This window comes from Phyllobates terribilis, unplaced genomic scaffold (genome assembly GCF_046119375.1).
Source record: "Phyllobates terribilis strain yellow unplaced genomic scaffold, ASM4611937v1 Scaffold_4__5_contigs__length_816908805, whole genome shotgun sequence".
NCBI classification, from domain to species: domain Eukaryota; kingdom Metazoa; phylum Chordata; class Amphibia; order Anura; family Dendrobatidae; genus Phyllobates; species Phyllobates terribilis.
The window spans coordinates 34490217-34514630 of NW_027362764.1; the positions used below are offsets into that span (position 1 = coordinate 34490217).

At 49.4% G+C, this 24414-nt stretch overlaps 1 protein-coding gene across 7 annotated transcripts; it reads left to right on the plus strand.

Moving 5' to 3' along the window:
- The first annotated feature begins 4 nt into the window (after positions 1 to 4).
- Positions 5 to 21613, plus strand: SEC22C (SEC22 homolog C, vesicle trafficking protein). Of its 7 annotated transcripts, none has more exons than XM_073677241.1 (8): positions 5 to 268; positions 10250 to 10556; positions 12323 to 12534; positions 13104 to 13267; positions 15420 to 15575; positions 17414 to 17529; positions 17738 to 17803; positions 20382 to 21613. In XM_073677241.1, the coding sequence occupies exons 3-8, from the start codon at positions 12359 to 12361 to the stop codon at positions 20580 to 20582; spliced, it is 879 nt and encodes a 292-aa protein (XP_073533342.1). In that variant the 5' UTR covers positions 5 to 268; positions 10250 to 10556; positions 12323 to 12358; the 3' UTR covers positions 20583 to 21613. The 7 variants fall into 7 exon arrangements, with proteins under 7 accessions (XP_073533342.1, XP_073533340.1, XP_073533346.1 ...); XM_073677239.1 differs by lacking the exon at positions 5 to 268 and adding an exon at positions 552 to 701; XM_073677243.1 differs by lacking the exon at positions 5 to 268 and adding an exon at positions 556 to 701 and having other exon boundaries at positions 10454 to 10556.
- The last annotated feature ends 2801 nt before the right edge of the window (positions 21614 to 24414 follow it).

The following is a 24414-nucleotide window of genomic DNA, read 5'->3' on the forward strand; positions in this document are numbered from 1 at the left end:
ACTCCAGTCTGATACCGCTGCGTCTGCTGGGGGTTATACTCCAGTCTGATACCGCTGCGTCTGCTGGGGGTTATACTCCAGTCTGATGCCGCTGCGTCTGCTGGGGGTTATACTCCAGTCTGATGCCGCTGCGTCAGCTGGGGGTTATACTCCAGTCTGATACCGCTGCGTCGGCTGGGGGTTATACTCCAGTCTGATACCGCTGTGTCGGCTGGGGGTTATACTCCAGTCTGGAGACTCGCTGACCGTCCACTGTCTGCTCTCTACGGTAATAGTATTACTTTCTACACTCTTCCTTATGACTGTAATCTATTGCTTTCTGTTATCAACCCCTTCAGACTGGAAAGAGGCTGAAAATAGCTGTAATAACAATCTATTGCTCTCTGTTATCAGTCATATCATGTTGCTGTGTACAAAACAGACGCAGAACAGGTTGAATGCAATCTATTTTCCCAACGCGTCACCCATTTCGTACTTGTGGCTGCAGGCATTTGCACATTAGCTTTGCGCCGCCCATTCCCGGGCTCTGACAGGAGGAGCTATGCGCAGCTTCATCCCTGTGTTCGCTCTTTTAAGAACGTCAGCTGCTTTAAGAGCGGACCCCGCTGTGCGCGCATGCCCAGTGAGCGGCTCTGGCCTGGCCGCGGGGACTGGTGATTTGTCTTCAGACTTGGAGCGTCCTGTAACCCCCGCAATGACAGGTAGGGGGAGCTCTAGTGACGTCGCAAGGCAACACCTGCTCTATATACTGTATATACCGCTGCTGGAGAATATATATATATATCAGTATGTATGTCTGTGCTGTGTGTATACGGGGGGGAGGTGTATATATCTGTGCCGCGTGTATACTTGGGGGGGGGGGGTGTATGCATCTGTGCCGAGTGTATACTGGGGGGTGTATACATCTGTGCCGCTTGTATACCTGGGGGGTTATACATCTGTTCCGCGTATATACTGGGGGGAGGGTGTTTGTATATATCTGTGCTGCGTGAATACTGGGGTGTGTATACATCTGTGCTGCGTGAGTACTGGGGTGTGTATACATCTGTGCTGCGTGAGTACTGGGGTGTGTATACATCTGTGCTGCGTGTATACTGGGGGGGGTGTATACATCTGTGCTGCGTGTATACTGGGGGGGGTGTATACATCTGTGCTGCGTGTATACTGGGGGGGGTGTATACATCTGTGCCTCGTGTATACTGGTGGGGGGTGTATACATCAGTGCCGCTTGTATACCTGGGGGGTGTATACATCTGTGCCGCGTGTATACTGGGGGGGGGGGTGTATACATCTGTGCTGTGTGTATACTGGGGGGGGTGTATACATCTGGGGGGTGTATACATCTGTGCCGCGTGTATACTTGGGGTGTATACTTCTGTGCCGCGTGTATATTGGTGGGGGGTGTATACATCTGTGCCGCGTGTATACTTGGGGGGGGGGGGGGGGGTGTATACATCTGTGCCGCTTGTATACCTGGGGGGTGTATACATCTGTGCTGCGTGAATACTGGGGGGTGTATACATCTGTGCTGCGTGTATACTGGGGGGGGTGTGTATACATCTGTGCTGCGTGTATACTGGGGGGGTGTGTATACATCTGTGCTGCGTGTATACTGGGGGGGGTGTGTATACATCTGTGCTGCGTGTATACTGGGGGGGTGTGTATACATCTGTGCTGCGTGTATACTGGGGGGGGGTGTATACATCTGTGCTGCGTGTATACTGGGGGGGGGGTGTATACATCTGTGCTGCGTGTATACTGGGGGGGGGGTGTATACATCTGTGCTGCGTGTATACTGGGGGGGGTGTGTATACATCTGTGCTGCGTGTATACTGGGGGGGGTGTATACATCTGTGCTGCGTGTATACTGGGGGGGGGTGTATACATCTGTGCCTCGTGTATACTGGTGGGGGGTGTATACATCTGTGCCACGTGTATACGGGGGGGTGTATACATCTGTGCCGCTTGTATACCTGGGGGGTGTATACATCTGTGCCGCGTGTATACTGGGGGGGGGGGGGTGTATACATCTGTGCTGTGTGTATACTGGGGGGGTGTATACATCTGGGGGGTGTATACATCTGTGCCGCGTGTATACTGGGGGGGGGTGTATACATCTGTGCCGCGTGTATACTTGGGGGGTGTATACTTCTGTGCCGCGTGTATATTGGTGGGGGGTGTATACATCTGTGCCGCGTGTATACTTGGGGGGGGGGGGTGTGTGTATACATCTGTGCCGCGTGTATACGGGGGGGGTGTATACATCTGTGCCGCTTGTATACCTGGGGGGTGTATACATCTGTGCCGCGTGTATACTGGGGGGGGTGTATACATCTGGGGGGTGTATACATCTGTGCCGCGTGTATACTTGGGGGGGGGGGGGGTGTATACATCTGTGCCGCTTGTATACCTGGGGGGTGTATACATCTGTGCCGCGTGTATACTGGGGGGGGGGGGGGTGTATACATCTGTGCTGTGTGTATACGGGGGGGGGGTGTTTGTATATATCTGTGCTGTGTGTATACTTGGGGGGGTGTATACATCTGTGCCGCGTGTATACTTGGGGGGGTGTATACTTCTGTGCCGCGTGTATACTTGGGGGGGTGTATACTTCTGTGTCGCGTGTATATTGGTGGGGGGTGTATACATCTGTGCCGCGTGTATACTTGGGGGGGTGTATACATCTGTGCCGCGTGTATACGGGGGGGGTGTATACATCTGTGCCGCTTGTATACCTGGGGGGTGTATACATCTGTGCCGCGTGTATACATCTGGGGGGTGTATACATCTGTGCCGCGTGTATACTGGGGGGGTGTATACATCTGTGCCGGGTGTATACTGGGGGGGGGTGTATACATCTGTGCCGGGTGTATACTGGGGGGGGGTGTATACATCTGTGCCGGGTGTATACTGGGGGGGGGTGTATACATCTGTGCCGGGTGTATACTGGGGGGGGGTGTATACATCTGTGCCGGGTGTATACTGGGGGGGGGGGTGTATACATCTGTGCCGGGTGTATACTGGGGGGGGGTGTATACATCTGTGCCGGGTGTATACTGGGGGGGGGGTGTATACATCTGTGCCGGGTGTATACTGGGGGGGGGTGTATACATCTGTGCCGGGTGTATACTGGGGGGGGGGGGGGGAGTGTATACATCTGTGCCGGGTGTATACTGGGGGGGGGGTGTATACATCTCTGCCGCGTGTATACTGGGGGGGGGGGGAGTGTATACATCTGTGCCTCGTGTATACTGGGGGGGTGTATACATCTGTGCCGCGTGTATACTTGGGGGGGGTGTATATATCTGTGTCGCGTGTATACCTGGGGGGGGTGTATACATCTGTGTCGCGTGTATACTTGGGGGGGGGTGTATATATCTGTGTCGCGTGTATAATGGGGGGGGTGTATACATCTGTGTCGCGTGTATACTGGGGGGGTGTATACATCTGTGTCGCGTGTATACTGGGGGGGGGGTGTTAACATCTGTGCCGCGTGTATACATCTGTGCCGCGTGTATACTGCGGGGGGTGTATACATCTGCGGGGGGTGTATACATCTGTGCCGCGTGTATACTGCGGGGGGGGGGTGTATACATCTGTGCCGCGTGTATACTCGGGGGGGGGTGTATACATCTTTGCCACGTGTATACTGGGGGGGGTGTGTATACATCTTTGCCACGTGTATACTGGGGGGGTGGTGTATACATCTGTGCCGCGTGTATAGTGGGGAAGGTGTATACATTTGTGCCGCGTGTATACTGGAGGGGGGTGTATACATCTGTGCCGCATGTATACTCGGGGGGGGGGGGGGTGTATACATCTGTGCCGCGTGTATACTGGGGGGGGTGTATACATCTGTGCCGCGTGTATACTGGGGAGGGGGTGTATACATCTGTGCCGCGTGTATACTGGGGAGGGGGTGTATACATCTGTGCCGCGTGTATACTGGGGAGGGGGTGTATACATCTGTGCCGCGTGTATACTGGGGGGGGGGGTGTATACATCTGTGCCGCTTGTATACTGGGGGGGGGTATACATCTGGGGAGGGGGGTTTATACATCTGTGCCGCGTGTATACTGGTGTGGGTTGTATACATCTGTGCCGCGTGTATACTGGTGGGGGGTGTATACATCTGTGCCGCGTGTATACTGGTGGGGGGTGTATACATCTGTGCCGCGTGTATACTGGTGGGGGGTGTATACATCTGTGCCGCGTGTATACTGGGGGGTGTGTATACATCTGTGCCGCGTGTATACTGGGGGGGGTGTATACATCTGTGCCGCGTGTATACTGGGGGGGGGTGTATACATCTGTGCCGCGTGTATACTGGGGGGGGGGTGTATACATCTGTGCCGCGTTTATACTGGGGGGGGGTGTATACATCTGTGCCGCGTGTATACTTGGGGGGGGGGGGGTGTATACATCTGTGCCGCGTGTATACAGGGGGGGGTGTACACAGCCCAGTCTCGGTGTCTCCTGTGGGATGTGTATTCAGCGCAGTCTCGGTGGCTCCTGTGGGATGTGTATTCAGCGCAGTCTCGGAAGCTCCTGTGGGATGTGTATTCAGCGCAGTCTCGGTGGCTCCTGTGGGATGTGTATTCAGCGCAGTCTCGGTGGCTCCTGTGGGATGTGTATTCAGCGCAGTCTCGGTGGCTCCTGTGGGATGTGTATTCAGCGCAGTCTCGGTGGCTCCTGTGGGATGTGTATTCAGCGCAGTCTCGGTGGCTCCTGTGGGATGTGTATTCAGCGCAGTCTCGGCGGGTCCTCTGGGATGTGCATTCAGCGCAGTTTCGGCGGCTCCTCTGGGATGTGTATTCAGCGCAGTCTCGGCGGCTCCTCTGGGATGTGTATTCAGCGCAGTTTCGGCGGCTCCTGTGGGTTGTGTATTCAGCCCAGTCTCGGCGGCTCCTGTGGGTTGTGTATTCAGCCCAGTCTCGGCGGCTCCTGTGGGATGTGTATTCATCGCAGTCTCGGCGGCTCCTCTGGGATGTGTATTCAGCGCAGTTTCGGCGGCTCCTGTGGGTTGTGTATTCAGCCCAGTCTCGGCGGCTCCTGTGGGTTGTGTATTCAGCCCAGTCTCGGCGGCTCCTGTGGGTTGTGTATTCAGCCCAGTCTCGGCGGCTCCTGTGGGATGTGTATTCATCGCAGTCTCGGCGGCTCCTCTGGGATGTGTATTCAGCGCAGTCTCGGCGGCTCCTCTGGGATGTGTATTCAGCGCAGTTTCGGCGGCTCCTGTGGGTTGTGTATTCAGCCCAGTCTCGGCGGCTCCTGTGGGTTGTGTATTCAGCCCAGTCTCGGCGGCTCCTGTGGGTTGTGTATTCAGCCCAGTCTCGGCGGCTCCTGTGGGATGTGTATTCATCGCAGTCTCGGCGGCTCCTCTGGGATGTGTATTCATCGCAGTCTCGGCGTCTCCTCTGGGATGTGTATTCAGCGCAGTCTCGGCGTCTCCTGTGGTATGTGTATTCAGCGCAGTCTCGGCGGCTCCTGTGGTATGTGTATTCAGCGCAGTCTCTGCGGCTCCTCTGGGATGTGTATTCAGCGCAGTCTCTGCGGCTCCCCTGGGATGTGTATTCAGCGCAATCTCTGCGGCTCCCCTGGGATGTGTATTCAGCGCAGTCTCTGCGGCTCCCCTGGGATGTGTATTCAGCGCAGTCTCTGCGGCTCCCCTGGGATGTGTATTCAGCGCAGTCTCTGCGGCTCCCCTGGGATGTGTATTCAGCGCAGTCTCTGCGGCTCCCCTGGGATGTGTATTCAGCGCAGTCTCTGCGGCTCCCCTGGGATGTGTATTCAGCGCAGTCTCTGCGGCTCCCCTGGGATGTGTATTCAGCGCAGTCTCTGCGGCTCCCCTGGGATGTGTATTCAGCGCAGTCTCTGCGGCTCCCCTGGGATGTGTATTCAGCGCAGTCTCTGCGGCTCCCCTGGGATGTGTATTCAGCGCAGTCTCTGCGGCTCCCCTGGGATGTGTATTCAGCGCAGTCTCGGTGGCTCCTCTGGGATGTGTAATCAGCGCAGTCTCGGCGTCTCCTGTGGGATGTGTATTCTGCGCAGTCTCGGCGGGTCTCTTTTCTCTCCTGTGGGATGTGTATTCAGCGCAGTCTCAGTGTCTCCTGTGGGATGTGTATTTAGCGCAGTTTCGGCAGCTCCTCTGGGATGTGTATTTAGCGCAGTTTCGGCGTCTCCTGTGGGATGTGTATTCAGCCCAGTCTCGGTGGCTCCTCTGGGATGTGTATTCAGCCCAGTCTCGGTGGCTCCTCTGGGATGTGTATTCAGCCCAGTCTCGGTGGCTCCTCTGGGATGTGTATTCAGCCCAGTCTCGGTGGCTCCTCTGGGATGTGTATTCAGCCCAGTCTTGGCGGCTCCTCTGGGATGTGTATTCAGCCCAGTCTCGGCGGCTCCTCTGGGATGTGTATTCAGCCCAGTCTCGGCGGCTCCTCTGGGATGTGTCTTCAGCCCAGTCTCGGCGGCTCCTCTGGGATGTGTCTTCAGCCCAGTCTCGGCGGCTCCTCTGGGATGTGTATTCAGCCCAGTCTCGGCGGCTCCTCTGGGATGTGTATTCAGCCCAGTCTCGGTGGCTCCTCTGGGATGTGTCTTCAGCCCAGTCTCTGCGTCTCCTGTGGGATGTGTCTTCAGCCCAGTCTCGGTGGCTCCTGTGGGATGTGTCTTCAGCCCAGTTTCGGTGGCTCCTCTGGGATGTGTATTCAGCGCAGTCTCGGCGTCTCCTGTGGGATGTGTATTCAGCTCAGTCTCGGCGGGTCTCGGCGTCTCCTCTGGGATGTGTATTCAGCCCAGTCTCGGTGGCTCCTCTGGGATGTGTATTCAGCGCAGTTTCGGCGTCTCTCCTGGGATGTGTATTCAGCGCAGTTTCGGCGAGTCTCGGTGGCTCCTCTGGGATGTGTATTCAGCGCAGTCTCGGCGGCTCCTGTGGGATGTGTATTCAGCGCAGTCTCGGTGGCTCCTCTGGGATGTGTATTCAGCGCAGTCTCGGTGGCTCCTGTGGGATGTTTATTCAGCCCAGTCTCGGTGGCTCCTCTGGGATGTTTATTCAGCGCAGTCTCGGCGAGTCTTGGTGGCTCCTCTGGGATGTGTATTCAGCGCAGTCTCGGCGTCTCCTGTGGGATGTGTATTCAGCTCAGTCTCGGCGTCTCCTGTGGGATGTGTATTCAGCCCAGTCTCGGTGGCTCCTCTGGGATGTGTATTCAGCGCAGTCTCGGCGTCTCCTGTGGGATGTGTATTCAGCTCAGTCTCGGCGGGTCTCGGCGTCTCCTGTGGGATGTGTATTCAGCCCAGTCTCGGTGGCTCCTCTGGGATGTGTATTCAGCCCAGTGTCGGTGGCTCCTCTGGGATGTGTATTCAGCGCAGTCTCGGCGGGTCTCGGTGGCTCCTCTGGGATGTGTATTTAGCCCAGTCTCGGTGGCTCCTGTGGGATGTGTATTTAGCGCAGTTTCGGCGTCTCCTCTGGGATGTGTATTCAGCGCAGTCTCGGCGGCTCCTGTGGGATGTGTATTCTTCGCAGTCTCGGCGACTCCTCTGGGATGTGTATTCAGCGTAGTCTTGGTGGCTCCTGTGGGATGTTTATTCAGCCCAGTCTCGGTGGCTCCTCTGGGATGTTTATTCAGCGCAGTCTCGGCGAGTCTCGGTGGCTCCTCTGGGATGTGTATTTAGCGCAGTTTCGGCGTCTCCTCTGGGATGTGTATTCAGCACAGTCTCGGTGGCTCCTCTGGGATGTGTATTCAGCGCAGTCTCGGCGGCTCCTCTGGGATGTGTATTCAGCGCAGTCTCGGCGGCTCCTCTGGGATGTGTATTCAGCGCAGTCTCGGCGGGTCTCGGTGGCTCCTCTGGGATGTGTATTTAGCCCAGTCTCGGTGGCTCCTGTGGGATGTGTATTTATCGCAGTTTCGGCGTCTCTCCTGGGATGTGTATTCAGCGCAGTTTCGGCGAGTCTCGGTGGCTCCTCTGGGATGTGTATTCAGCGCAGTCTCGGCGGCTCCTGTGGGATGTGTATTCAGCGCAGTCTCGGTGGCTCCTCTGGGATGTGTATTCAGCGCAGTCTCGGTGGCTCCTGTGGGATGTTTATTCAGCCCAGTCTCGGTGGCTCCTCTGGGATGTTTATTCAGCGCAGTCTTGGCGAGTCTCGGTGGCTCCTCTGGGATGTGTATTCAGCGCAGTCTCGGCGTCTCCTGTGGGATGTGTATTCAGCTCAGTCTCGGCGTCTCCTGTGGGATGTGTATTCAGCCCAGTCTCGGTGGCTCCTCTGGGATGTGTATTCAGCGCAGTCTCGGCGTCTCCTGTGGGATGTGTGTTCAGCTCAGTCTCGGCGGGTCTCGGCGTCTCCTGTGGGATGTGTATTCAGCCCAGTCTCGGTGGCTCCTCTGGGATGTGTATTCAGCCCAGTGTCGGTGGCTCCTCTGGGATGTGTATTCAGCGCAGTCTCGGCGGGTCTCGGTGGCTCCTCTGGGATGTGTATTTAGCCCAGTCTCGGTGGCTCCTGTGGGATGTGTATTTAGCGCAGTTTCGGCGTCTCCTCTGGGATGTGTATTCAGCGCAGTCTCGGCGACTCCTCTGGGATGTGTATTCAGCGTAGTCTTGGTGGCTCCTGTGGGATGTTTATTCAGCCCAGTCTCGGTGGCTCCTCTGGGATGTTTATTCAGCGCAGTCTCGGCGAGTCTCGGTGGCTCCTCTGGGATGTGTATTTAGCGCAGTTTCGGCGTCTCCTCTGGGATGTGTATTCAGCACAGTCTCGGTGGCTCCTCTGGGATGTGTATTCAGCGCAGTCTCGGTGGCTCCTCTGGGATGTGTATTCAGCGCAGTCTCGGTGGCTCCTCTGGGATGTGTATTCAGCGCAGTCTCGGTGGCTCCTCTGGGATGTGTATTCAGCGCAGTCTCGGTGGCTCCTCTGGGATGTGTATTCAGCGCAGTCTCGGTGGCTCCTCTGGGATGTGTATTCAGCGCAGTCTCGGTGGCTGCTCTGGGATGTATATTTAGCGCAGTTTCGGTGGCTCCTGTGGGATGTGTATTCAGCGCAGTCTCAGCGGCTCCTGTGGGATGTGTATTCAGCCCAGTCTCGGTGGCTCCTCTGGGATGTGTATTCAGCCCAGTCTCGGTGGCTCCTCTGGGATGTGTATTCAGCCCAGTCTCGGTGGCTCCTCTGGGATGTGTATTCAGCCCAGTCTCGGTGGCTCCTCTGGGATGTGTATTTAGCGCAGTTTCGGCGTCTCCTCTGGGATGTGTATTCAGCGCAGTCTCGGCGGCTCCTGTGGGATGTGTATTCTTCGCAGTCTCGGCGACTCCTCTGGGATGTGTATTCAGCGTAGTCTTGGTGGCTCCTGTGGGATGTTTATTCAGCCCAGTCTCGGTGGCTCCTCTGGGATGTTTATTCAGCGCAGTCTCGGCGAGTCTCGGTGGCTCCTCTGGGATGTGTATTTAGCGCAGTTTCGGCGTCTCCTCTGGGATGTGTATTCAGCACAGTCTCGGTGGCTCCTCTGGGATGTGTATTCAGCGCAGTCTCGGTGGCTCCTCTGGGATGTGTATTCAGCGCAGTCTCGGTGGCTCCTCTGGGATGTGTATTCAGCGCAGTCTCGGTGGCTCCTCTGGGATGTGTATTCAGCGCAGTCTCGGTGGCTCCTCTGGGATGTGTATTCAGCGCAGTCTCGGTGGCTCCTCTGGGATGTGTATTCAGCGCAGTCTCGGTGGCTGCTCTGGGATGTATATTTAGCGCAGTTTCGGTGGCTCCTGTGGGATGTGTATTCAGCGCAGTCTCAGCGGCTCCTGTGGGATGTGTATTCAGCCCAGTCTCGGTGGCTCCTCTGGGATGTGTATTCAGCCCAGTCTCGGTGGCTCCTCTGGGATGTGTATTCAGCCCAGTCTCGGTGGCTCCTCTGGGATGTGTATTCAGCGCAGTCTCGGTGGCTCCTCTGGGATGTGTATTCAGCCCAGTCTCGGTGGCTCCTCTGGGATATGTATTCAGCGCAGTCTCGGTGGCTCCTCTGGGATGTGTATTCAGGCCAGTCTCGGTGGCTCCTCATCTCACAGGATTCACTGCAGACTCTGCACCTTCAGGTAGGTGAGACACGTGAGACCAGGGAGATTTATGGCTGCAGATATTTTTGGATGGAGGAACCTGATGTCGCTGTTCTTATATAAGGCAGAAATGATTTCTTCAGCTGCATGAGGGGAACATGGAGCGTGGAGCTGATAGGACGTTTGAGCGCTGCCAGGAGGGATGTAACAGCAGATGTCATTCTTTCTGTAGATCACCGGCCTATGGACTGATGAGCGAGTGCTGGACTGGTGGTCAGACTGCAGATCACGTGACTGCTGCCCGTAATTAAAGAGTTAAATTGTATGGATGGAACAAATCCCCGACAGCACATGATCCACAGTGTAGAGGATTTCTGTCAGTTCTTTTTCTACATTTGTATCACAAAGTATCAGTAATTCCTAGATTCATCCACAGGATAGATCCTATATCTGCTCTGCGGGGTCCGGCTGTAGATGTCTGGATTTCACCCTCTGGAAGCCCCCAACTCCAGATTAACCTCGTGCCCCGGGCGCTGCAGGTAAAGGCAAATATAACTTATTAATTACAGGGATTCAGTACTGATTGTAAGTGGCAGGAAGCAGAATAGTGAGTGCAGCTCTGAAGTATAATACAAGATGTAACTCAGAATCAGTAATGTAATGTATGTACACAGTGACTGCACCAGCAGAATAGTGAGTGCAGCTCTGGAGTATAATACAGGATGTAACTCAGGATCAGTAATGTATGTACATAGTGACTGCACCAGCAGAATAGTGAGTGCAGCTCTGGAGTATAATACAGGAGGTAACTCAGGATCAGTAATGTAATGTATGTACACAGTGACTGCACCAGCAGAATAGTGAGTGCAGCTCTGGAGTATAATACAGGATGTAACTCAGGATCAGTAATGTAATGTGTGTACATAGTGAGTGCAGCTCTGGAGTATAATACAGGATGTAACTCAAGATCAGTAATGTAATGTATGTACACAGTGACTGCACCAGCAGAATAGTGAGTGCAGCTCTGGAGTATAATACAGGATGTAACTCAGGATCAGTAATGTAATGTATGTACACAGTGACTGCACCAGCAGAATAGTGAGTGCAGCTCTGGAGTATAATACATGATGTAACTCAGGATTAGTAATGTAATGTATGTACACAGTGACTGCACCAGCAGAATAGTGAGTGCAGCTCTGAAGTATAATACAGGATGTAACTCCGGATCAGTAATGTAATGTATTTACACATGACTCCACCAGCAGAATAGTGAGTGCAGCTCTGGGGTATAATACAGGATGTATCTCAGGATCAGTAATGTAATGTATGTACACAGTGACTGCACCAGCAGAATAGTGAGTGCAGCTCTGGAGTATAATACATGATGTAACTCAGGATTAGTAATGTAATGTATGTACACAGTGACTGCACCAGCAGAATAGTGAGTGCAGCTCTGAAGTATAATACAGGATGTAACTCAGGATCAGTAATGTAATGTATGTACACAGTGACTGCACCAGCAGAATAGTGAGTGCAGCTCTGAAGTATAATACAGGATGTAACTCAGGATCAGTAATGTAATGTATGTACACAGTGACTGCACCAGCAGAATAGTGAGTGCAGCTCTGGAGTATAATACAGGATGTAACTCAGGATCAGTAATGTAATGTATGTACACAGTGACTGCACCAGCAGAATAGTGAGTGCAGCTCTGGAGTATAATACAGGATGTAACTCAGGATCAGTAATGTAATGTATGTGCACAGTGACTCCACCAGCAGAATAGTGAGTGCAGCTCTGGAGTATAATACAGGATGTAACTCGGGATCACTAATGTAATGTATGTACACAGTGACTGCACCAGCAGAATAGTGATTGCAGCTCTGGAGTATAATACAGGATGTAACTCAGGATCAGTAATGTAATGTATGTACACAGTGACTGCACCAGCAGAATAGTGAGCGCAGCTCTGGGGTATAATACAGGATGTAACTCAGGATCAGTACAGGATCAGTAATGTAATGTATGTACACAGTGACTGCACCAGCAGAATAGTGAGTGCAGCTCTGGAGTATAATACATGATGTAACTCAGGATTAGTAATGTAATGTATGTACACAGTGACTGCACCAGCAGAATAGTGAGTGCAGCTCTGGAGTATAATACAGGATATAACTCAGGATCAGTAATGTAATGTATGTACACAGTGACTGCACCAGCAGAATAGTGAGTGCAGCTCTGGAGCTCTCTATATGATCTGTACAGTAATTCCTATAAAGTGATATATTTTCCTCCGTTCGTGCAGGCGGTGTCTTCATGAGTCGTACCGCGGCGTCTGCCCATGATCCTCTTCGCCTGCATCGTGAGGCTGCAGGACGGTCTTCCGCTCTCGGCTTCCACAGATTTCCACCCGAACAAACAAGTGTTGGAGTGCAAGAAATGTCTGAGGAGGTTGTGTGCGGACCTGTCCCAGCGGCCGGCCAGGGGCAGCGCCAGGGTGGGCGACCTCAGCATACAGTGAGTCCTGCACCCACAGACCTTCTGTAATGGGGCGGATTATTATTTATCTGCTTCTGACTCATTTTCCAGGCTGAATACATTGTAACAAGCCCTCAGCTGTGATAAGTTGGCTTTCTCAGCCTTTTTATATAGACGAGAATTTTAATTAAGCAGAGAAATAAAAACGCAAACGTTATATGAAATGTTATAAATTGTTCATTATACAAAAAAAAATGAAAGTGAGAACATTTCTATCCATGGTTGTGATTGAGGGGAGGGAGAATGCGGTGCTGCGCTCATCCTCCCCCGGCGCAGGTCCCTCCCTATATAATGGACATTTCTGTGGCTTTCTGTCTGTATAGAGCTCTGCGGGCTGTCAGTGAATGAGTCCAGTACAGATCAGATCCTTCGCTCGGTACTTGCCGCATAGGGACTGTGCGGATGACGGTTTCCATTCACTCACAGCAAGCAGAATTGGCATCGAGGCTCAGAAGGGACCATGGAAATGGTTTCTAGTTTTTATTAACCCCTTAAATGCCGCAGCTAAGAGCGGCCGCGGCATCTCAGGTGTTTTTCTGTCTCCCCAGTTTCTGCTCTGCAGGTGACATTTCCTCTCTGACCATCTGCTCCGGCAGTTTCCAGTCAGCGGCCGCGTTCTCCTTCCTGGAGGAGCTCGTCTGGGAGTTCTCCTCCTCGTACAATAGCACCGCCATAGCCATGGCGTCCAGACCGTACGCCTTCCTGGAGTTCGGTGAGTTATAACCATGCCCTGATCCATGTAGTCTGACAGGTCCATGCAGAAAACGGATGCCGTGAATAAATGCAAACCCCAGACCAGACACTATACAGACCCCAGACCAGACCCCCTGATTAAATATAAACCCCAGACCATACCCAATGACTGAATACAGACCCCAGACCAGACCCCCTGAATAAAGACCCCAGATCAGACTCTCTGATTAAATATAAACCCCAGACCAGACACTATACAGACCCCAGACCAGACCCCCTGATTAAATACAGACCCCAGCACATACCCCCTGACTAAATACAGACCAGACCCCTGATTAAATACAGACCTCTAATGTAATGTAGGCTCCAAGGCTAAACCCCCTAAAAATATAGATTCCACACCAGACACCCTAAATAAATACAGAACTCAGACCATAAACCATACAGACCCCCAGATCATACCGCCTAAATAGATACAGACCCCAGACCAGATCCCCTGAATAAATAGAGACCAGGCTCCCTAAAGCTAATACAGACCCCTAAAGTAATAGATTCCCCAGACTAGACCCCCTACAATTATAGAATCCATACCAGACCCACCGAATAAATACAGACAGACCCCATACTAGAACCTTTTAAAACTAATAGACCCCAGACCAGTCCCTCTAAACTAATATTTAAATTGCAAAAAGAACTTCGGCACTCCATACATGAAAATATATGGGCACACATAAATTGGCCAAATTATGCGCAAAAAACCTTCATTTTTCAAAGTGACATTAGTCCAGATACAATATTTCTTATATTTTCATGTATGGAGTGCCGAAGTTCTTTTTGCAATTGAGATTACTCTTTTCTTCAGAGCACCCGAATAGACCAGTGAGCGACCCCTCTCTTTTTTCTATTAATCATTTTTGGGATCCCGCTCCTGGAGCATTGCAGCAGGTACGTGTTCACACTATTAGAAGTTTGACAGCCTTTTTCCTGACCATATGTCCCTCCCATTCAGTCACAGGTGGTTTTAACTAGCTCTACCAGCCCATACATTGTAGGTTAAAAGCCCAAGCAGAGACATATTGTCCATACAGGCTTACAGCCCAAGAGTGGCATATCCAGTGGTAGCGTAGCGTAGTTTCCCATCATACGAAGGTGACCTTGTCGTGGTTGATGGGCACACATAAATTGGCCAAATTATGCGCAAAAAACCTTCATTTTTCAAAGTGACATTAGTCCAGATACAATATTTCTTATATTTTCATGTATGGAGTGCCGAAGTTCTTTTTGCAATTGAGATTACTTTTTTCTTCAGAGCACCCGAATAGACCAGTGAGCGACCCCTCTCTTTTTTCCTCTAAACTAATAGACATCCTAGACCTAAGCCCATACACTGACACAAACCCCAGACCAGAACCTCATATAGCTCCTTGACTAGACCCCATAAATAAAGACCCCAGACCTTCTAAATAAAAACAGATCCCCTTCCCCATATCCTCTAAGTAAAATCCATACCCCAGACCAGGAGCCTTAAACTAATCGCTCTAAATAAAATTAAGCTCCATCTCAATTATCATTAGATCTCCTCCTAAATAAATACAGACCCCCAGATCCGAACCCTTAAATGTATGCATCAACAAACCAGACCCCCTTAACTAATACAAAGCACCTAAATAAATTATTCCTCATCTCAGGTACCCTACATAAATACATATCCCATAACAGATGGCAAAACGTACAGACATCACATTAGACCAGACGTCCAAATGTAATACAGACCCCAGACCAGACCCCCCAAACTAATACAGACCCCAGAGCAGACCCCAAACTAATACAGACCCCAGAGCAGACCCCAAACTAATACAGACCCCAGAGCAGACCCCAAACTAATACAGACCCCAGAGCAGACCCCAAACTAATACAGACCCCAGAGCAGACCCCAAACTAATACAGACCCCAGAGCAGACCCCAAACTAATACAGACCCCAGAGCAGACCCCAAACTAATACAGACCCCAGAGCAGACTCTGCAGTTGCTCCCCTGTTATTCTCCGCTTCTCGGTGCAGACACGGGATCAGATTGTCCGCAGCGGATCCTGGACGTTAGGTAGACTGCAGGACGGGGAGAGAGATTTGTCTACATTTTCTCATTTTCGCCCTCTTGTGTCTATATTGCAGATGGCGTCATACAACGCGTAAAACACAATTTTAACTCTGGTGCCAGCCCACCCATACGCCTGGATCCCAGCGCCACACCGGTGTCTGTGAGGCTCGAGGAGCTAGCAGAAGCTAATGGTATTGCTAATGGGCACATAGCCACACAAGTGAGTCCAGGTAGGAAGGATATAAAGGGTTGGTTACGTTTATATAAATAATGATTGTTCCTGGTGGTGACTATGATTCTGTATGTAGTGAGCGCCCTCTAGTGGTGACTGTATAAATCTGTATGTAGTGAGCTCCCTCTAGTGGTGACTGTATAAATCTGTATGTACTGAGCTCCCTCTAGTGGTGACTGTATAAATCTGTATGCGGTGAGCTCCCTCTAGTGGTGACTGTATAAATCTGTATGTAGTGAGCGCCCTCTAGTGGTGACTGTATAAATCTGTATGTAGTGAGCTCCCTCTAGTGGTGACTGTATAAATCTGTATGTACTGAGCTCCCTCTAGTGGTGACTGTATAAATCTGTATGCGGTGAGCTCCCTCTAGTGGTGACTGTATAAATCTGTATGTAGTGAGCTCCCCCTAGTGGTGGCTGTATAAATCTGTATGTAGTGAGCTCCCTCTAGTGGTGGCTGTATAAATCTGTATGTAGTGAGCTCCCCCTAGTGGTGGCTGTATAAACCTGTGTGTAGTGAGCTCCTCCTAGTGGTGACTGTATAAATCTGTATGTAGTGAGCTCCTCCTAGTGGTGACTGTATAAATCTGTATGTAGTGAGCTCCCCCTTGTGGTGGTTGTATAAATCTGTATGTAGTGAGCTCCCTCTAGTGGTGGCTGTATAAATCTGTATGTAGTGAGCTCCCTCTAGTGGTAGCTGTATAAATCTGTATGTAGTGAGCTCCCTCTAGTGGTGGCTGTATAAATCTGTATGTAGTGAGCTCCCTCTAGTGGTGGCTGTATAAATCTGTATGTAATGAGCTCCCTCTAGTGGTGACTGTATAAATCTGTATGTGGTGAGCTCCCCCTAGTGGTAGCTGTATAAATCTGTATGTGGTGAGCTCCCTCTAGTGGTAGCTGTATAAATCTGTATGTGGTGAACTCCCTCTAGTGGTGGCTGTATAAATCTGTATGTAGTGAGCTCTCTAGTGGTGGCTGTATAAATCTGTATGTAGTGAGCTCCCTCTAGTGGTGGCTGTATAAATCTGTATGTTGTGAGCTCCCCCTAGTGGTAGCTGTATAAATCTGTATGTAGTGAACTCCCTCTAGTGGTGGCTGTATAAATCTGTATGTAGTGAACTCCCTCTAGTGGTGGCTGTATAAATCTGTATGTAGTGAACTCCCTCTAGTGGTGGCTGTATAAATCTGTATGTGGTGAGCTCCCTCTAGTGGTGACTGTATAAATCTGTATATAGAGAGCTGCCTCTAGTGGTGGCTGTATAAATCTGTATGTAGAGAGCTTCCTCTAGTGGTGGCTGTATAAATCTGTATGTAGAGAGCTCCCTCCAGTGGTGACTGTATAAATCTGTATGTAGTGAGCTCCCTCTAGTGGTGACTGTATAAATCTGTATGTAGAGAGCTCCCTCCAGTGGTGACTGTATAAATCTGTATGTAGAGAGCTTCCTCTAGTGGTGGCTGTATAAATCTGTATGTGGTGAGCTCCCTCTAGTGGTGGCTGTATAAATCTGTATGTAGTGAACTCCCTCTAGTGGTGACTGTATAAATCTGTATGTAGTGAACTCCCTCTAGTGGTGACTGTATAAGTCTGTATGTAGTGAACTCCCTCTAGTGGTGACTGTATAAGTCTGTATACAGTGAGCTACATCTTGTTGTTCTTGCCGATTAACTAAAATGTATGTATCTCATAATTTGGAGCTCTGTATAAGGGGAAAAAATGAGCTTCACTCCTTATAATGATACATTTTGAATTAAATCTGCACAGAATTTAGAAAAAATGGCCAGACTCAGCGAGCAGACGCGCCCAGTTTCCTTATTTCCATCTTATTTATTCCCGCAGCCAATCACAGAATGAGCCCGGTGAGCGCGCTGGGCGTCCTGTCGCTGACGTTGAACATCATGTGCAGCTCGCTGAGCCTCATCCGGGGAGTTCATCTGGCCGAGAACTCATTCCAGGTACACGGCGGGAATCAGGACACGTCTGATAACTTGCTGGGGAGTGAGGAGTGGAAATTACACTGCGGCTGCCCCTTGTATCTCACCGGTCTTATATAATATATATATCTGATACCTTCCCTGGGATAAAGCGCTGTCTCTTTAAGATAATAGACGGAATGAGAAAAAGAGTGTTTGTTTGTTTGTTTGTTTTTTTTTCTCTTCACAGGACGGATATGAAAATGCAGGAAAAGTTCTGGCTTTCCTCGTGGCTTTTTCCGCAAGTTTATTACAGGTGAGGAGAAAATACAAACATTTCACCAAAATCTAAGATGGTGGAAAATAACCATACAGCCAGAAAGGACGATGGGGAGAGTTGTCCCCTAGTTTTCTTGCGCACAGCTGGGCAGAGGGAACATGAGATCTCCAGCTCTTTATGTAAATACAGATTCGTCATTATCTCCTGAACAGTTCGGCAACTTGGAATTCTTCATTATTTTCAAGATCTCTGCTGACAGAATGGGAATATTCCGAGATTTCTCTTCGCTGCTGCGGTTTATTTATCCAGTTTAGACGATCACCGATGTGATGAACTGTCTGCACTGACACATTGTAACAGACCATCAGCCCGGACCCCAGACTGATACAGTGTATCAGTGCAGGCAACATGTATCAGTCTGGGATCCAGGATGGAGGATTGTTACAATGTGTCAGTGCAGATAATATGTAACAACCCACCAGCCTGGATCCCAGACTGATACATGTTACCTGCACTGATACATTGTAACAACCCTCCAGCCTGGATCCCAGACTGATACATTGTAACAAATCATCAGCCTGGACCCCAGACTGATACAGTACAGACCAAAAGTTTGGACACACTTTCTCATTTAAAGATTTTTCTGTATTTTCATGACTATGAAGATTGTACATTCACACTGAAGGCATCAAAACTATGAATTAACACATGTGGAATTATATACTTAACAAAAAAGTGTGAAACAACTGAAAATATGTCTTATATTCTAGGTTCTTCAAAGTAGCCACCTTTTGCTTTGATGACTGCTTTGCACACTCTTGGCATTCTCTTGATGAGCTTCAAGAGGTAGTCACCTGAAATGGTCTTCCAACAATCTTGAAGGAGTTCCCAGAGATGCTTAGCACTTGTTGGCCCTTTTGCCTTCACACTGCGGTCCAGCTCACCCCAAACCATCTCGATTGGGTTCAGGTCTGGTGACTGTGGAGGCCAGGTCATCTGGCGTAGCCCCCCATCACTCTTCCTCTTGGTCAAATAGCCCTTACACAGCCTGGAGGTGTGTTTGGGGTCATTGTCCTGTTGAAAAATTGATGATGGTCCAACTAAATGCAAACCGGATGGAATAGCATGCCGCTGCAAGATGCTGTGGTAGCCATGCTGGTTCAGTATGCCTTCAATTTTGAATAAATCCCCAACAGTGTCACCAGCAAAGCCCCCCCCACACCATCACACCTCCTCCTCCATGCTTCACGGTGGGAACCAGGCATGTAGAGTCCATCCGTTCACCTTTTCAGCGTTGCACAAAGACACGGTGGTTGGAACCAAAGATCTCAAATTTGGACTTATCAGACCAAAGCACAGATTTCCACTGGTCTGATGTCCATTCCTTGTGTTCTTTAGCCCAAACAAGTCTCTTCTGCTTCTTGCCTGTCCTTAGCAGTGGTTTCCTAGCAGCTATTTTACCATGAAGGCCTGCTGCACAAAGTCTCCTCTTAACAGTTGTTGTAGAGATGTGTCTGCTGCTAGAACTCTGTGTGGCATTGACCTGGTCTCTAATCTGAGCAGCTGTTAACCTGCGATTTCTGAGGCTGGTGACTCGGATAAACTTATCCTCAGAAGCAGAGGTGACTCTTGGTCTTCCTTTCCTGGGGCGGTCCTCATGTGAGCCAGTTTCTTTGTAGCGCTTGATGGTTTTTGCAACTGCACTTGGGGACGCTTTCAAAGTTTGCCCAATTTTTCGGACTGACTGACCTTCATTTCTTAAAGTAATGATGGCCACTCGTTTTTCTTAACTTAGCTGCTTTTTTTCTTGCCATAATACAAATTCTAACAGTCTATTCAGTAGGACTATCAGCTGTGTATCCACCAGACTTCTGCACAACACAACTGATGGTCCCAACCCCATTTATAAGGCAAGAAATCCCACTTATTAAACCTGACAGGGCACAGCTGTGAAGTGAAAACCATTTCCAGTGACTACCTCTTGAAGCTCATCAAGAGAATGCCAAGAGTGTGCAAAGCAGTCATCAAAGCAAAAGGTGGCTACTTTGAAGAACGTAGAATATAAGACATATTTTCAGTTGTTTCACACTTTTTTGTTAAGTATATAATTCCACATGTGGTAATTCATAGTTTTGATGCCTTCAGTGTGAATGTACAATTTTCATAGTCATGAAAATACAGAAAAATCTTTAAATGAGGTGTGTCCAAACTTTTGGTCTGTACTGTACATGTTGCCTGCACCGATACATTGCAACAACCCACCAGCCTGGACCCCCAGACTGATACAATGTATCCGTGCAGGTAACATGTAACAACCCATCAGTACCGGTATCGGAGCAGCTCTGATCGCTGCTGTATGTTTCTGCTCCCCCGTTATGCCACTGTCCTAGTGGTGCTGATCACTAGTCGCCGCCCTCTTGGTACGTTTGTGAATCGCAGCCACAGACCATGGCTTTCTCTATATTCCATAGTATTAAATCTGCACAGTCAGGAAGGGGTTAAACAGCAGTACAGTTAGATGACTTGGCTGGTGGCAGAGAGCAGTAATTGACGCTGGGCGGCTCGGTAGGTGTGGACGTTGCTGTGCTCTGACTCTTTCTCCCTTCGCCCCCAGTGTTACCTGTACGTGGTCTTCTCTCCGGCCCGCGCCCTGAAGTCCTGGGGATTGTTCCTGGTGATCGTCCTGTGTAACCTCCACCTGTACGGGCTGCGTAACCTGTGGCAGATCGGCTTCCACGTCCTCGTGGCGTTCCTGTCTGCGGTGCAGAGCGTGACGCGGAGGCGTCTGGACGGACGCAGTGACTGCGGGGTGTGACGGAGGCGGCGGTGGACGGACTCTTATTTATATCACAATTTATTTAATGGGTTTTTTTTATTCAGTGCAAGAAAAACTTCAAGCAGTTTACTGGTAAATGCAGCAATTATACGCGGGGCCAATAGAGGGCGCTGCTCTGTGGCACTATAACCACTAGGCGGCTCTGTTCACTGGCCATTAAAGAGTGCTGCTCTATGGCAACTAGTGTGCTTTGTTCAGTGGCCACTAGAGGGTGCTGTACTATGGCCACCAAGGTGCTCTGACTGGCCTCTAGAGGGTAATGTACTATGGCCACTAAGAGATTCTGGCCATCAGAAGATGCTGCTGTATGACCACTAGAGGGCTCTGTTCAGTGGCTGTTAGAAGGTGCTGTTTTGTGGCCACTAGAGGGTGCTGTATTATAGCCACCAGGGGGGCTTTCTTCACTGGCCATTAAAAGGTGCTGCACTGTGGCCACCAGGAGGCTCTGTTCACTGGCCACCAGAGGGTGCTGTACTATGGTCACCAGGGGGCTCTGTTCACTAGCCATTAGGGGTCTCTGGTCAGTGGCCACTAGAGGGTGCTGCTCTGTGGCTATCTGGACAGTCTGTTCAGTAGCCACTAGAGGGTGCTGCTCTGTGGCCATCTGGACAGTCTGTTCAGTGGCCACTAGAGGGTGCTGTACTATGGTCACCAGGGGGGCTCTGTTCAGTGGCCACTAGAGGGTGCTGCTCTGTGGCCATCTGGACAGTCTGTTCAGTGGCCACTAGAGGGTGCTGTACTATGGTCACCAGGGGGGCTCTGTTCAGTGGCCACTAGAGGGTGCTGCTCTGTGGCTATCTGGACAGTCTGTTCAGTAGCCACTAGAGGGTGCTGCTCTGTGGCCATCCGGACAGTCTGTTCAGTGGCCACTAGAGGGTGCTGTACTATGGTCACCAGGGGGGTTCTGTTCAGTGGCCACTAGAGGGTGCTGTACTATGGTCACCAGGGGGGCTCTATTCATGGGCCACTAGAGGGTGCTGTACTATGGTCACCAGGGGGGCTCTATTCATGGGCCACTAGAGGGTGCTGTACTATAACAACCCCTTGAAAAAAAATCTAAAAATGAGAAAGATGAGATGAAATGGTGGGAAAAAACCCAGAATTCTGTCATTTTTGGGTTTTGGTTTTACGGCACTAATTTTGTAATAAAAATAACGGGGTAATAAGATTCTTCATGTCCGCACAACTACAGCAGCACCAGAATTGTAGTATTTTATTTTTTACTATTTCAGTGGTTTAAAAAAATTCTAAACTTAAAAAAAAAAAATTGGTTTGTGTCGTCTCTTGCCGAGATCTTTTTTTTTTTTTATTGTTCCATGGATGGAAGTACATGAGGGGGCCGGTTATTGTGCTCTGAGCTGTCTATTGCATTGGCCGGCCTCCTGTATATCGACTGACAGCGGTCGTTTGGTCAAAGCAAACGCTGTCTGAACAGAGACCGTATCGCTGATGATACAGTTTTGTAAAGAAAAAAATAAATTAATTAATTCTTGCTTTGTGCCACTAAACTCTTAGAATTTTTTCAACCTTTGACTTTTAGCAATCGATCAGTTAAAAAAAAAAAACAGTTGACCTTAATTACACATCAATTTTTTTTATTAATTTAATGCATCAAATTATATATATAAAAAAATTGGAAAGAAAAAAAAAAAAGTTTACAAAGTTTGAAAAACAATTTTAGCAGAAAGGATTTTTTTTTTTTGCAATTTCTTAAAACATAGACGACTGTCCGCGGTCCTCAGGTCTGATCCGGCAACCAGGTTACTTTCAGATCAGACCGTCAAAAAAAGAACAGAAGGTTTAAGAAAAGACAAAATAATCCATCCGGCCTGCGACAATATAAAAACAAAACAAGGTACAAAACACCAGGAGCGTAAAAACCAGTGCAGGCGGAAGAGGAGGAGCTCTGGCCAGCCAATCAGCTTCCAGCACTACATGAATGCACGCGATCTGATTGGCAGTTACTGACAGCCCCTCCCCTTTATTATATATTTTATGTGCTTTTAATAGTTTTCCTTTCATACTACTTACTTTCTGTAACTTTATTAATTTTTTCAAATCATGAAATTTTAAGGCCCCCCCTGCTTTTATTTGCATATGGCCCTCTCATTTATTAAAGGGCCGGTTCATGGCTCCATATTGGATTGGCGGGGGTTAATTGCACAAGTGTTAGACAACTCAACACCCAATGCAGTTGCATAAATATAAGCGCACCGGTGTTTCTGGAGCGTCTTCTAGAAAAAAAGTTGGGTCTGTGAATTAACCCCCCCCGAGCCTTCTGGACAGCACAACATCAATTTTCACCTATCATAAAATAATAAAAATTCTAACATTGTTTAAAATAGAAAAATAGTTAAATTGTCTAAATACATATACACATATATATATATATATATATATATATATATATATATATATATATATATATATATATATATATATATATATATATATATATATATATATATATATATATAAAAAAAAGTGTCTGGAGCCGTCCCATCGATGGGACGGATCCACTCTCTGCATAGCGACACTTAGTCGGGACATTCTCACACAATGTAACACGTAGGGGAACAGGGAACATGAGAGACGGCGGCGCCAACAGGTGGAGTCGTACGTGACTTGATAGGACATGGTTACGGAGGTGATTATTATAGGGGGCGCTCACGCGATGAGGGAACTCGGGACCCCTTTCTCCAGCTCTGGATGATCCCCCCTCTAAGATTGATAGTAAACTACTTATTTATGAACCTGATATTCTGTAACACTTCACTTCCTCATGGGAAGGTCTTTATATAAAATCCTCAGGGGCGGGGTTTAACAAAGGAGTTAAACCAATACCAAAGCATCCTTGTATCATGCTCCACCCCCCAAGGTCCATGCACTTTAATTACTTACTGCTAGTATTTCATGGACTGTTCCTTTTAGTTTTATACTACTAAGGGCAAGCTACAACGTTTGGGGGTCCCCATTCCTGGTCATTTTGGTTTGGCTTCGTCCATCACGCCACCCCCAGCACGGCTCATTATAATACATTTACAGTCACCTCCAAGTTCCCTAATCCACGTACATTATTACAGTCACTAAAGACCCCACATACAAGGACCATATAATGGGAAAACCCACCAGGATCTTTTTCAAGGGTCTTACACAAAAAAAAAAAAAAATAAAATTGTTGGAAAAAAAAAAAACACAGCAAGATGGAGACAAAATACCTCCCCCCCCCCCTCCCTGAACTCGAGCAGCATGAAATATCAGGTCTAACCCGTTAACAGTAAATTTAGGGTTAAACCGTCATAGATCGCAACTCGTCTGGGACGAGGGGAAATTCTCATTCTTCGCTGCCGTAAGATACAAAATATTGGTGAATATAATACTTAGAAGCAGAATTAGAACTGACCACGTCTCCGATGATGCATAGTTCACATGGGGATGAAAAAAAACCCCCCAAAAGTCTAAAAATGTTACTATAATCTACAGTATAATTCCCTATAGTCCTCGGTGCGTCTGCGGAGTCCGGGACAATATTCTACTCCTAGTCAGGGATACAATTTAAAGGGGTACATCCAGCATAGATATTAATCATATCCAAAGTTTACATTATAAATGTCTAATAAACGGGGATCCCACATATTGAAAACGAGTTACCCCCCCCCACCCACCCTAGACTCATCTATTAAAGGGGATGTCCTCTACCGGACAACACCTTCTTAACTACTGCAGATAAAATAAAAAACCCTCATTCTTCGCCTGCTTCTGCACTGTTCCAGCCATATTGATGCTGTCTGATCCATTGGTCATGACACGT

Excerpts from the sequence above, each read along its gene's own strand:
- SEC22C (XM_073677241.1), top strand. The coding sequence starts at position 12,359 with ATGATCCTCTTCGCCTGCATCGTGAGGCTGCAGGACGGTCTTCCGCTC. Across the intron at positions 12,535-13,103 it reads GTGGGCGACCTCAGCATACA|TTTCTGCTCTGCAGGTGACA; the intron begins GTGAGTCCTGCA and ends CTGTCTCCCCAG. Across the intron at positions 17,804-20,381 it reads TTTCCGCAAGTTTATTACAG|TGTTACCTGTACGTGGTCTT; the intron begins GTGAGGAGAAAA and ends CTTCGCCCCCAG.